The 14,555-nt window shown below is 40.5% G+C and overlaps 1 protein-coding gene across 1 annotated transcript in view; it reads right to left on the bottom strand.

The window, feature by feature from the left end:
• CdGAPr (GTPase-activating protein CdGAPr) overlaps window positions 1–14,555 on the bottom strand; it is a 97,090-nt gene that overhangs the window by 59,992 nt on the left and 22,543 nt on the right. The window contains exon 3 of the mRNA XM_017618053.1: window positions 2,455–3,462. Coding sequence (XP_017473542.1) covers window positions 2,455–3,108 — 654 coding nt within the window. The 5' untranslated portion in view covers window positions 3,109–3,462. The remainder of the gene's footprint in view (window positions 1–2,454; window positions 3,463–14,555) is intronic.

Here is a 14,555-nt window from a genome sequence, read left to right as displayed (position 1 = left end):
AAGTTTCAAGCATTTCTGAAATTTACCGTTATATGAAAAGCGGCCGTAATTTCAACGTTTGGCTTTTGTGTGGCAAGCACAATAACCACACAGAGTTTGGTGCCAATTGGTAGAGCGGTTACCGAGATACATATATGTGGTAAAGAATTGTTGCAAGCATCAATTTTGAATAAATTACACTGGTCTACAAATTTCAACTTTTTTTCTGCGAATAAGACGGGACCTGGTGTTTCTGAACGGATTTTTCGTGCTGAACACGAATCCGGGGTCAAAAATGTCCCATCACGTTCATCATCAGGTCCCGTCTTATTCGCAAAACCCTTGTAGACCAGTGTTAGCTTTAATATTTACTGATTTATCTCGAAGATTTCGTATTTCTCTAAATTACCGTTATATGGGATGTGGGCGTGGTTATTGTCCGATTTTAAAAACTTTCGTATGTTATACCCAGGCCAACAACTATGCCAAGTTTGGAAGAAATGAGTGCAGCGGTTACCAAGATATACACATGTACCCATAAGTGGGCGCGGCTACGCCCATTTTCAAAAAATGTATAATATTCGTATTTTTCGTCTGAAAATTACTGTAAATATCAATTTTGAGTGAATAATCTTGAGTAGTTACTAAAATATCGCAGTTTTAGCATTTCTGAAAATTACCGTTATATGGAAGGTTGACGTGGTTATTGTCCGATTTTGCCCATTTTCAATATCATCCGTCCTACGCACGTACCAAGTTTCGTTAAGATATCTCGATTTTTACTCAAGTTATCGTGTGCACAGACGGACAGACGGACGGACGGACAAACAGTCACCGCTTAATCGATATCTCTTTTCATCCTGATCATTTATGTATACATTTGTCTATATCTATCTCGATTCGTTTTGGCTGTTACAAACAACCGTTATGTGAACTTATATTTATAACTGTGTCTGAGAGGGCACTTTTCAAATCTTTACTGAGGAACACATTAAGTAATAATTAACCCTTCTGCAATGATCGGATAAAAATGACCCAATTTACATGAAATAATTTTTTAATTAATAATCAGCTATGGTTTTGAAAAAAATAAAACTTGTTTATTTTATTTTGTTTTCTAGAAGGCGGCATAGTTTTTACATACACACCCAGTGTAATTCTAACCCAAATTATTATTTAGTATTTAAAGGCAACTTTAGACCGGTAACCATACAGTACTTACCGATAAATTGTCTGCATGTGATAAATAAAATATTAACTGAATACATGTTGAAAAATCGTTTTTTTTTCTATCTTAACATTGACTAATTTCTTTCATTGGGTCAAAAGGGTAAATTCCAAACACTGCAGAAGGGTTAAACAACTCTGAGTGCGGCAGTTTGACTGCGAAAACTAATAATTCTTCTTTTATAACTTTGGTGAGAATTCCCTACATTTAAATCTTTTTAAAATATCTATCCCATAAGTAGGAAATTGTCCCTACGTGTAACAACGCTGGTTGGTAGCCTATTTGCTTGTACGCCGCACTGTTTCGACAGATACTTGCTGAGGAGGGCTTGGTGGCCATACAGCATGCTGAAGTCCTTAGCTAATGAAGTGGATGCGAATGCATGGCTGTTTGCTATTTAGAGAGCAAGTTGCCCCATACGAGTGTGTGAGGAGGAGGTAGCAAGACCGTTGAGATGATAGCCCAAGAATCCGGTCAAATATGAGTGCATTTGGGAACATGGTTTTACCGTAGGTAACCCGGATTTTGGGCCTCTTATTTTCATGGTTTGCATGGACCCTTGAACACGTTCTTGCATAAAAGGCGCTTGTCCNGGTTTTACCGTAGGTAACCCGGATTTCGGGCCTCTTATTTTAATGGTTTGCATGGACCCTTGAACACGTTCTTGCATAAAAGGCGCTTGTCCGAGTCGACAGTATAAATCTGTGGGCCGGCACGGAGAACTAGGTCCATGTGGTATGTCCGAAGAACTCAGACACTACGAGCCTCGAAGATGCGATGTTTAATTGGACTGACGGATAATTGGATGTAAACAGAGTGGTCTACACTAATCGGAATGTCGAGATTTTTTGTGTGGCGAGGGAAGTCAATTGGGTGATAAGCGGCTTCGAACATAATTAATAATAAATAAATTCGATTAAGTTAAACAAATATGTATGCGTTTAATTCAAAAACGAGATAAAAATTTTATAAAAGGCGAAAATGGGTGATTTCTGCGCTAAAAGCGCTTTTACATGCTATGAAAATTCGCACTTCACTTGCAACGCCTAAAACCACACTTCACTGTAGCCACTCTACTCATACAACGCGCGCACACACTCAACTCCATTACACACGCCTAAGAGCACACTACATTTAATTGCCACATTAAATAGCCAATAACGGCAGCGATAAACAAAGTTTGCAATAAAGTCCGCAGAAGGAAAAAAAAAACAAGCAAATCGTATCAAATCCATGATTGCACTTACCCCTGCCACACTGTGTGCGGCCAAATGTTTGCCACCGCCGCCCGCCTTGCCGGCAATACTTGCCACAGCGCCAGCGCCACCAGCTGGACTACTCGACAACTGCATCGACTCATTGGAGTTGCCAGATATTTGTGATGAGTTCATTATTGAATTACTATCGCCAGTAATGCCAGCGGCGCCCCCATCCGGCAACAAATGAAAGTTTAATTGTGTACCAGCGCCACCCGCGCTAACTGCAGCTCCACCAGCATTATAATCCGACGAGGACTCGGTATCACTGCCCGTGGCGGCATTCGATGTATGGAAGTTGGCTGCATCCGCATCACTGCCTACTCGACCACCACCTCCGCTTAGCGATTGCAGGGTGGGTGTTGTGGGTGTCGTCGTTGGATGCGGTAATTGCTGCAATGTAGTCGATATCAAAGTGGGTGCGCCAATATGTGGCACTGTATTGGTGGTGGTGGTGGTACTGCCGCAGCTGTTGGAATGGCTGCTGGCCATTTTCTGTAACTCAGCTGCTAATGCTTTGCCCGTTTTGGGTCTGGTTGTCGTGGTCGTTATTGTTTTTGTTGTTGTTGCTGCTTCTCTTACTACTTTTGCTTGCCCATGTACATTTCCGCTTGTTAATTTCGACGGACGCAATTTTTCTGACATCCCACGCTAGGAATTTGTGTTGTTTTTTATTTCGAGTTTGTGACGTGGCTTGTGCACTCGTTGCGAGTATGTGACTGCTATTCTCCAGCGCAGCGATGCGGCAGACGCGTCAAAGCGTAGAAAAATTCATCCAATTGCCTGGTTCCACTTCACACAGTTGCTACACACGAATCAAGGACAACATTGGGGTAGTTCATTGTTCTTTTCGAGAGGTTTATGCAGAAGAGCCTTTGGAATTGGCTGGTCGTGAATGTTCGTCCAATGGAATTTCTTTTGCAGTGGTCGCTGTCAGCGTCCGTTCACAAGTCCTGTCCGCGGTCAGTTGTTACGGCGTTGGTGACGCTAGTAAATCATCTGCAATGAGAGAGACAGTAAAATGGAGGAATCAGTAAAAATAAGTATAAAAAATCTGAAACAAGCAATTTATTAAATGCATCAATAATAACAAAAGGCGACAAATTAGTACCTCCTTTCACTAAATGTTGCTTATAATTTGCAAATACAAATGCGGACCCAACGACCCGTGCACGCAGAGAGTCTACGGCTTATTTATTTGAGAGAACTTAAGAGTAAAAAATGAAATTTCTGAAACCCGGCATACGAGCATTCGACGATCTACGCAAACTTTCGACTTGAAAACTAAAGCAACGGATCAGTGCATCCCAAAGCTGGTTCCGATTCAATTCTTATCTACGCCCTTGCTTACTAGAAGTAAATGGGAGAATGACAGCCTCTGGGCACAGATCTAATAAACTTTTTCAAAGACGATCGAAGTTGGATGCTACGGTCGGAGGAGGTGTGTTCCGTCAAGAAGTCTGTCCTATCCGCAAGCTTAAAGCGTTGCAATCAAAGGTAATGTATATAAGACAGCCGACTGGTAAATATCTACTCTGAAAGCTAACGCGTTAGGATTATAGAATCACGGATCGGATAAGGGCATACAGCATCTCTCTGTGACACCTAGGATTTCTTCCAATTAAAGGTTATTATGATTCCAAAACACAGCGACCTTGAATGATGAATAAGCTAGGCAGCTTGTGGCCAGTAGGCTTTCAGTCGGCTCAAAGAGCGGTAGTATGCAGCTGGCGATCAGCGGAGCCTGCTCAGCTGGCTAACCGTCAACTCTCAGTCACGCCAGAAGTCGTGGCCGAGCACTATACAATAGGAACCGCCTATTGCCGCAAGCGAATCGCATTGGAAAAATCTGCAAGGATGCCGCATGTGTCAGCTCAGATCCACTAGTAAAGTGCCAAAACATATTTTTTGATGTACGTTCAACTCGATCATCTTGACATTTTGTATGGCACTTGCAGCCACTAGTATATTTAACACAAAAGACTCCTCGGACAACGGCACTAGAACGCAGTACACAATTTGGACTGATCACAAATTTTTCGAATTGGAAATGAGGATGACGAAACTTCAACTACAAGACTTGACTTACTTTGAACGACCCAGCTCAGAAAGCTAGACTACTTTGCAAGTTGTTTGAGGTGCAGATTCTTTAAAGCGGTAAGCGAACAGAAGATGACCATTGGAATAGCCGAGCGCTTTCTTTTTTACAGCGCTCCAATTTTGCTCCCGGAACTTACTAAAAATAAATAAGCATGCCATGATATTGGGTCTACGTAAAGGTGGTGGAGAAATAAGGTCGACCTTATCTCGGTAATATGACATTGTAGAGTTCATTGTAGAGCCAAATCAGTTGACTTCTGACTTGATAAACTTCGGTTCTGCCGATCTTATATTGACGCAGACTTAGTTCCTGCAGTGTTTTTGAAAAACCTTGACAGACAGTCAAGCGACATGAACAGGGGACCTCTTGTCAAACTTAAAAGCATAGGGCAGCCATCATTTTTAAGGCGAATAATTAGAAACGAACTCAGCGACAAAATGTGGCAACACTGGAACTCCTCGGCAACCTAAAGGGTGTTTCCTATCCGAATAAGGAGTCAATTAGTCATTTAAAGTTGCCTTACACTGCTCGCATATAGTTTGGTATAGTATAGTTTACACTGAGATGACTTACACGCAATTTCTTATAAACCAACTGAAGACTATGCCGTTGGTTTCTAAGACATAATAATGTTCTCTGCGATCTACATCCAAAGAACAATGGATCCGAAACCTAAGTACTTATTAAGACTATTAAAAGAAACAGATGGTCTCTCGGGCGTATTCCAACGGATTAGACAATTGAGCATAAACACCGCCTGGTTCGGAGTTCAATATAATGATTTGCACACGAGCGAACCTAAGTCATATTCAAACATATGAAACCAAATTAAGAGTCCACATTCTGTCCACAATTTTAAGCAGCCGGAAGAAAGAGTATTCACGTTGACTTATCAGGCCGCGGCGTATCAATTCCGACGGTGAAAATTCTTCAATAAAAACGGAAGTAGAGCTCCGCAACAAAGTCCTCAAATCGCCCACCGGCAGCAGTTGGAGCAAAGACTAGTGGGAAGCGGCGCCCTTTTTATTTTATTCAGTATTTCTGCATGCCTTTGTCTTGAACTCTCCACCACAATAAGGACCCATTGGATACAAATGGTCTGATGACTGTGGTTTACAAAGCACAGGTGATGTACGGTGCCAGGCCCCATTATTTTCCACTCAACTTGGAATCAAGAATGATTCCGAGGTATTTTGCTTCGGTGGATAGCTTCTCCTAATATCGGCAGAGAAAAAGTAAAAGTGGGAACTTTTGTTTTTCTGGTAAACTTTTGTTTTCATTAGAACACAATGTGAGCCTTTGATGAAATTGAGTGGGCGTTTGACAACGCTACCTTTGACTCTATGTATGTACTCTGCGCCCAGAAGACTTGAAGTGAACGAAACAATGATAAGCTGGATTTACTTCATGTCATCTAGGAGATTTGCTAACTGTGTTTATCGACTGCATTCCTTTGGATTGTGACACGACGATCGGAGTTCCAGGCACAGAGAGTTGTTAAGAAGGTTGTTAGAGCAACACCAAACCGATACCTGTAGTCTCCTTTGTTAGAAAGTACGTCGTTATATATCCTACACGGTGGCAATGGAGAGATCCAGACATTCTCTTGGGAAGCGCGGTGAAAACTTTCTACACAGACGGCTCAAAGACTGAAAACGGTATGGGAGCTGGATGGCATCTGGGCGGTAACTTCCGACGATTTACTGCTTTGGGTGCAATGGCAACGCTCTTTCAATCGGACGTCTCTGCAATACTGAAAGTGGCCGACTGGATAATTTTAATAAATAAATAAACAAATAAATAAAAATAAAATGAGAGCCAATCTGATCTAAAGGCCTTGAAAACCGCTCGCACTTCTTCAAAGAAAGCCCAGGTCTATTCGTTGAAGTTGAACTCCGTTACAAGGTGGAATGAGCTTGAACTTGTGTGGGTGCCAGGACACTACGTTGTTCAAGGTTGTACGAACTGGCTGATGAATTGGCGAACTGCGGTTTTTTGGAGATTCCTTTTGGACCGGGGACAATTTTAGGCTCAAGCATAGCGGGAACGATCCGGTACATCAAGGATCTCATAAATAAAACTTATGAGAGCCATTGGTGTGGTATTGACGCCTGCAAAACAACCAAGTGTTTTGTGAAAAGGTCTGACAGGGTGGTAGCAAAAGTCTTTCTTAGACAAAGGAGTAACGCGAGCCCTGATAACAGGGCACAATCCATAAGGACGACATACGGTCACCATAGGCATCATCGACGATCCACTGTGTACATCTTGTTTGGCGGATGAGGATGGAACAGAGCATTTTATCTGCCGCTGTCCGGCCTTCGCCAGACTTATCTATATGAAACATTTTTGGGTCGGATGTAATAAGAATGAACGATATAGATTCTCTTTCCCTCCTGTAATTCCTGTCTCTAGGGCTTAAGTACAATGGACAATACTGCTTGAGTGCTTGGTTTTTCCGGCAACCCACAATTTCGTTTCATTACATTCCAGCTCATCTATCTTTGACAAAGTTTGCCAGTGATGATTATCCCCAAATTTTCGGCATAGGCGACAACCCTTATTCTTTTAGTTTTAAACACCTTTATAATTTCGTTCACCACCAAGAGCCAAAGAAGAGACGTGCCTACTTATCGCTTTTAAGCGTTTTTCGAATGAACGATCCCCATTAACCAGTTCATTTTAAAATCCGAGTCCAACCCCGCTGTTAGTTATGTAAGTTCGGTGGCTAGGCTAGGTTAAGTAGCCGCTGCAACAACAACAACAATATAACTATAAAAGTTTTCATTCGATGTTCTTGTGAAAAAATATGCCTTTATCTTATCTCTGGTAAAGAGATAGCCATAAAACTGATTTCTTTTTTTTCGAATTACATTTGTACATACATATGTGTCATCGCACACCCAATTCATTATAATAACAATTTCATAGTTCAGTGACATTTTCCATTGATTGAACAGCCTAGGTAGTTATTTATATGACATACTTTAACCAAAACCCTGCATATTGCAGCTACCGAAATTAACGCTCATACAACATAGATACTGGTAGCAGTCAAGCATTTCTTCCTCCCCAAAATCGTGATGAAAACTAATAAAAATTTCGAATATAAGGGCTACCAAGTCAAAATGTGTTTGGTTACGCTGCTGAATCAACCCACTACCGAGTTGAAATATTTACATATATGGCAGCACGTTCGTTTAAATACTATTTACTTTATATGTGTGTACGTGTGCATGTGACACTGCATGAAACATTAAATTGAGGCAGCATTATCAAACAAATCGAATAAAATAAAAAACAAAAAAAGTTTTATGAAAAGAAATGAAAAAATTAATTGGATACTTCCGCAGCAGCGAGCACTCAGATTACCAACGTTCGAGTACGAATACTACTTGCATTACATTTTTATCTATTTTAATTTATTTTTTTTTTGTTGCTAGTTGTAAAATTTTTTTATACCAATTAATGTCAGTAACTTCTATGCATTCAACCCGCATCACATTACATCACACTAGCCGCATGCTTCATCTGTCAAATATGCGCAAACGCAAATGTCAAAACGAATAAAAACAATCCGTCGTCGTATATGTCATTGTCAATGTGATAGAACGGTGCTTAGGCGGTCGCCGTGAGTCCATGTGTGGCATAGATTTTACTGCAATCTGTTTCTTATTCTTATTCTGTGGGCACTAGATAAGCATTTTGCCGATGAATTCGTTGTGCTGCGCAGCAAAGTCAATTCAATCTTTTACTGGTTTTGTTGGCGCACGTAAATGAAGCCCCTCCCTCTCTCTCTATTCGGCACTGGCTCGTATTCTCATGCAAATGTTTTGCTACATCTTTTACTACAGCTTGACTTTCTTTTAAGGTTTGGGGGCATACATGCATATGTACGTGTACATTAGGGTGTCCCGGAACATAAGGGGTGGGCTTTTTTCTGAGAAATTCATTACGCAACGCATACCCTCTAAATGTTTTCCTTTTTGCCTAAATAACATATCGTCGGCTGAGTGGAAGAACGCCCTATTTCAATATACTTTCGTTATATAGGCAGCTTAGTTAGGGCGTTCTTCAACAAAACTATCAAATAGGACGTTTTTCAATCGTTTGCTTAGATAGGGCAACTTCCACTTACACATGTCGATATACTGTGAATCGCACAAGTATTTTGCTTTGGTTTTTATACGATATTCAAAAAGTTTTTCATGGTAAATCTTATCGTAAATTTTTTTATAAAAATATAGCTCACAACAAAAACAATGTAAATCAAATGTTGTAGTATTAGTTATAAATGTTAAGTTTACAATAGTTTATTTTTCAAATAAAACGTCCCAGAAGATGGTTGGCAGAAGGAGGTTGGCGAAACGTTGGGCAGCAAAGTGAAGAAAGTCTTTTCTTGCACATGAGCCTATTTGATCATTATAGCCTAGTACAACCAACAATAACAACATAAAATTGAAATTGATAACTAGTTTCGTGTGGAATGCCTTTAAAAGCCGGACTTATGGATATTGGGTATTTTACGGTAGACTCTGTAAATAAGTCAGAATTTAATCTTTCACAGCATCCACACCTTAATTACGCTAGAGTCACGCGGGTTTCTTGACGCACCTGAAGCTTTTCGTCTGCAATGGGTGGTGGTTCAACTCTCATAACCACATTTACNCGTCGATATACTGTGAATCGCACAAGTATTTTGCCTTGGTTTTTATACGATATTCAAAAAGTTAAGTTTACAATAGTTTATTTTTCAAATAAAACGCCCCAGAATATGCCAAGGAGGTTGGCGAAACGTTGGGCAGCAAAGTGAAGAAAGTCTTTTCTTGCACATGAGCCTATTTGATCATTATAGCCTAGTACAACCAACAATAACAACATAAAATTGAAATTGATAACTAGTTTCGTGTGGAATGCCTTTAAAAGCCGGACTTATGGATATTGGGTATTTTACGGTAGACTCTGTAAATAAGTCAGAATTTAATCTTTCACAGCATCCACACCTTAATTACGCTAGAGTCACGCGGGTTTCTTGACGCACCTGAAGCTTTTCGTCTGCAATGGGTGGTGGTTCAACTCTCATAACCACATTTACGAAGCAATAGTTGGTAAAAATGTTGGTTGTTTTTCGGGGAATGTTACTTAAGGCCTGTCTGTACAACGTTGCGTCCAGCGATTGAGCGATATAAGTCTTGATCACGTCCATGAGGTCGTATAGGGCCCAGAAGGTGGCTGTGCTGCCAGCAAGTGCCTGTACGAATGTTTCCTGTTAGCATTCGAAGTTCTTGCAGATCATAAAGATACATATTTTACGACAGGTAGCAATCAGGCCTAGTCACAATGTGCAGGGGACATGAGAAGGCATCTCATTGGTGTGTTTTGATAGCTCTGTAGTTTCATACACTCACTAGTCCCCAGTGAGCAAACGGACGTAGAAAAATTAACAACCAGCCGCAAATTGGCTTGTGAGATGCCTATGTACTATATTAACAATTGCGAGAAGGGCTGGAGAGGCAGATGTTTACTTTCAAACACTGATCACCTGTGCCATGCCGTAGCAAGATTAGTGAAACCCCTTCTGGTGGCTAAGGAAGTTATGNCGTGCCTGTACGAATGTTTCCTGTTAGCATTCGAAGTTCTTGCAGATCATAAAGATACATATTTTACCTGACAGGTAGCAATCAGGCCTAGTCACAATGTGCAGGGGACATGAGAAGGCATCTCATTGGTGTGTTTTGATAGCTCTGTAGTTTCATACACTCACTAGTCCCCAGTGAGCAAACGGACGTAGAAAAATTAACAACCAGCCGCAAATTGGCTTGTGAGATGCCTATGTACTATATTAACAATTGCGAGAAGGGCTGGAGAGGCAGATGTTTACTTTCAAACACTGATCACCTGTGCCATGCCGTAGCAAGATTAGTGAAACCCCTTCTGGTGGCTAAGGAAGTTATGAGCTACAGAAGTTAAACAGAAGCTACACGGTACGTCGGTCTTGGCGTGCGGCTTTTAAGGGGGTTTACATATTACACTTTGATATAATAATTTTCTCAGTACAAGAACTCACTTGCGCATTTTTGGCGTGTAGACATCTTTGGTCTAAAATTTGCGTTAACGCCGCAGAAAATCTGTAATTTATCAATAGAAAGAGACAGTGTTTACTTCTATTGCTAGTGGTTGTTTTATTTGCTAAGAGAATTCCGCAAAGGCGGAGAATTTAAAGAATGGCATTATTTTCACTTGGAATTTCGATCTGTAAACATATTTTCTCTCGGTATTAGCAAAATTTCGGAAAAACCGTGACGCGCAAACCAAGATGAATTCAGAAATACATAGAACAAATGAAAACAAATCTAATCAGCTGTTCTAGCAACACTGCTCGTTGCTATAGGTCGGAACTTTTTCGAGATTAGTTCGGAACCAGTTCGATAATAGTTTAGAACTTTATCGGGTCTAACGCGGGATAATTTCGGGAATAGTTCGGGACACAGTACCTGGTAGCCAGGCTTTTTTTTTTTAAATTTACTGCCAGAATGCCAGATCATCAAATTATAGCACAGAGTACATAATGCAGACATTTGGGCATCAACTCAGATAAGAATCCGAAAAAAAAACTAAAAAATAATCAAAACTAAGGCAAATTTTTCATATGAAATTCGAATTTATCTGATAACTTCGGTATAACTTCATAAACAAGATCAAGTCGGCACAGGTTATGGTCATCCCACAGCAAATACGAATTTATACGTATAAGTTACTTAGGTCAAAAGGAAAAAATTATAGGGTATTCGTATCGGGTTTTGCGAAACGAAATTTCTGGTACACCCTAGAGTACATACTTATATTTTCATGTGTACTCAAGCGTATTTATTGTATTTTTCCCTTGGTAACTCTTGTTCATCAGCTTTGGGGTGCCTTATTTAGCGGGCGTTGGGTTGCGCATGCGCGTATGCGTATAAAAACTAATCATAAAATACGAGTTAATGCAAGGCGACTGTGCTGCTTTGTTGACATATCATTTTATTTGCCGACTGTTTATGGGCTTTGGTTAGTCTTTTTGTCCTCTCCTTTTTTATTCATATGTACATACTCACACAAACAAATATGTATTATTATGCATTTGCTTGATTATTTAACATTAAAACAAACAGTAAGCGAACTGATACCCTTGTAAATTAAGATTTATACCTACATACATACACACATACATTTTTATTTGTCTAGACATGCGCTGGTGTTGTGGGCTTGTCGTTTTTGTTATTTAAAGTCAATCACTAATTTGTTTACTTTTTAAAGCTTTCTTCTAGCTTCTTTGCTATTTTTACATTTTGATTTAGACATACATACTTAAATACATTCGTCCTCAACATACATATGTATGTACGTACACACATGTGAATAATAGACTGTGTCGCCAAGCTAGTTTACAAAGGTTATTGACCTTTAATTAATCCAATTTATTAGTAATTTTGCTATACTAGAACAAAAATTTAGGATAGTCAAGAAATGAGCAAGTGGCCGTACATACTCTTTAAGCAGTAGCGTTAATAGAGGAATTAATCCCCCAAAGAAAATCCACTATAAACAAGCAATATTTTTGACACCACCCCAGTGAAAGTCGATAAAGAGTACTCAATCCATTTGATCGCCATCATAAACCCCCTCGCCAGGACATGGAGCTATCTACGCCACTGTGAGATACAGAATCTGATAGCCCTTGACCCGTGTGTGTAAAAAAAAAGCCAATCTGCGACTACAATCATAAGCTTCAGCATTCACGAGCACACCTCCAGCAAAGAAGAGGCTGCTGATCGATCGACAAGGTACACACTTAGTAGTTAGTAGCTCCATACATCAGCTTCGAAACAGCCACGAGGCCAATTACGTATCCACTGACCGAAAAACGAAGAACCAAATTGATTACGTTGCAATAGACAGAATATATCTGCGCTTAAATTTTTCTTAATGCGCTTTCCATCCTAGGAGCCTATATAGACTAGGATTACTACGTTGTTACAGCTAAGGTCTCAAAGCTACTCTGTAGATTATAAAACGTGCATCAGGCAGCGCGTAAAAATTCGACGTCGAATAGCAACAGTTATTACGTTCTTCTTCTCCTTTTCTTCTACTTTCTGTTTGGTGTCGTGCCGTTGCTGCAGAGAAATATGTACGTCGGATACCAAGCCCCCCAGCAATCGATGCCGACGCGCGCGACAATTGAGCGATATCAGAAAAAGAAGAAGTAGAGGAGCCGTCCTTTCAAGAAGTAAAGAGAAGCATTAAGACGTGAGAACCAGCACAGAGGAATGCAGCTCGAAAATTGTAACTATCAGTGGTAACAGACGTCAAGCGTAGACTTGATTGGAAATAAAGACGGTCGTTAAACGAAAAATAACCCAGACCAATATTTACATACATAGGGAGGACGATGTTCACGTCCCTCCACTCAACTAAAACGAAATGAAAAGAGCCACAGTGCGGCTTAAAAATAACTCGGCACCTGAAGCCACCGGTAGACTTGCTCAGCTGTTCAAAGTCGATTCCAAAGAGCTGGTTTGACGCATTTGTGCTATTAAGCGCAATTTAGTCAGCACACCGTGCCAGTATGTACCATGCAGTTTCGTTGTCCATTCTACAGAATCTATATCGTTCATGCGAGTAAATTTCCAGTTTGTGTACGCAATAGATTAACCTGCAATGTTCTGTGCGAACTCTTGTACTGATTCTTAAGATATTCTTGGAAAAGCGCATGCTTTCCTCATTTCCTTCAATATCAATTTGTCCTGGAACCCAAAAAACTCAACTCAATAAACAAAACCAAGAGCTTTTAGCTTACACAGGTACTCCCATTACCAGTTTTGATCTTGCGTGATGAGGTCAGACGGCCTGAATAGCCACTTGCATGTCCGCCAAGATCGCAATGTTCTAGTCGTTGATATAAAATATGTTTCTGACTCGGACGTCGAAACCAATGTCTTAAGCTGTCTCCCTTTCGGTGTGTAAAACCCGTACGTCAGTCAGAAGATGACTTGCTGATCCGTTTTGAAACAGGTTTCGAGCTATAGTGGAGCGAATGAGATCTCGTCGAGATCTATCTTGCCAAGGAAACAGATGAAATCGAAAGTGATTCGTTAGGCGGTCGCCAGTACCAGTAAGGGTTTGTTTGAAGGGGTTTTCGAGAACTTTAGGATGAAAGCCTGCTGCTAGGTCTTAAAGGCGTGCCACACCGGCGAGGAAAAATCGGTCAGATCGCCGCTTAAATACTAAAAGTTTTAAGTATTACGGTGACGAGCATGCAGATCGGGATGTTTAGGCACTCAAGTAGGCCAGAAAAGTGCTCATGGTGCGGAGGAGGGAACTCAGTTGGCAGCCAATAGTGTTAGGAACGTGACACAATTGGCTCTGAAGAGACAACGACGCAGATATCACTCGAAGTGAGCAATCAGCGAAATCTCTAAACTGGTCAACTCCAGAGAGAATTGGAAGCGTATCACGTCGGCAATCTCTACGATATTAAGAAGGTCGTCAAATGTGGTTTCTAAAGGGTAGTATTCCAAGTTCAACAGTCAGACAACTTGGTCCGACTGATTCTAAGCTCACGGGATTTCCTCGTGCAATGTGGTGCTCCGCGATAGCAACTATGTATAACTTTTGTTGTTTTTCTATAAAATATTTTCATAAAACTGGACCCAAGCTTAAATATGTGTAATTGGTGTTTTTTTTGTTATAGCTATAATAGGCCACTAATAACTAATTTATTCTTTGTGCCACCACTACAGAGCTTTGAGCGATCATAAAATAGAAGTTATCAGTAAAACCTTAGTTTAAAAAGCTTCTTTGAAGGTGTCTAGTCTTCTAGTCTACATCTGGCTGGTAGTGCCTTGAAACTTTCTATTTCATGACGTTCAAGCTACTCTCTGAGCGACGTGAATCCCGCCTTTTCAAAAATAGTCAGCAAGTTTTCTGGAGGTTCCCTTAATATGCAAAAAAT

The sequence above is a fragment of the Rhagoletis zephyria genome, unplaced genomic scaffold (genome assembly GCF_001687245.7).
Source record: "Rhagoletis zephyria isolate East Lansing unplaced genomic scaffold, Rhagoletis_zephyria_1.1 Rzeph_scaffold_01546, whole genome shotgun sequence".
NCBI classification, from domain to species: Eukaryota; Metazoa; Arthropoda; class Insecta; order Diptera; family Tephritidae; genus Rhagoletis; species Rhagoletis zephyria.
This window is presented reverse-complemented; position numbering and strand designations above follow the sequence as displayed.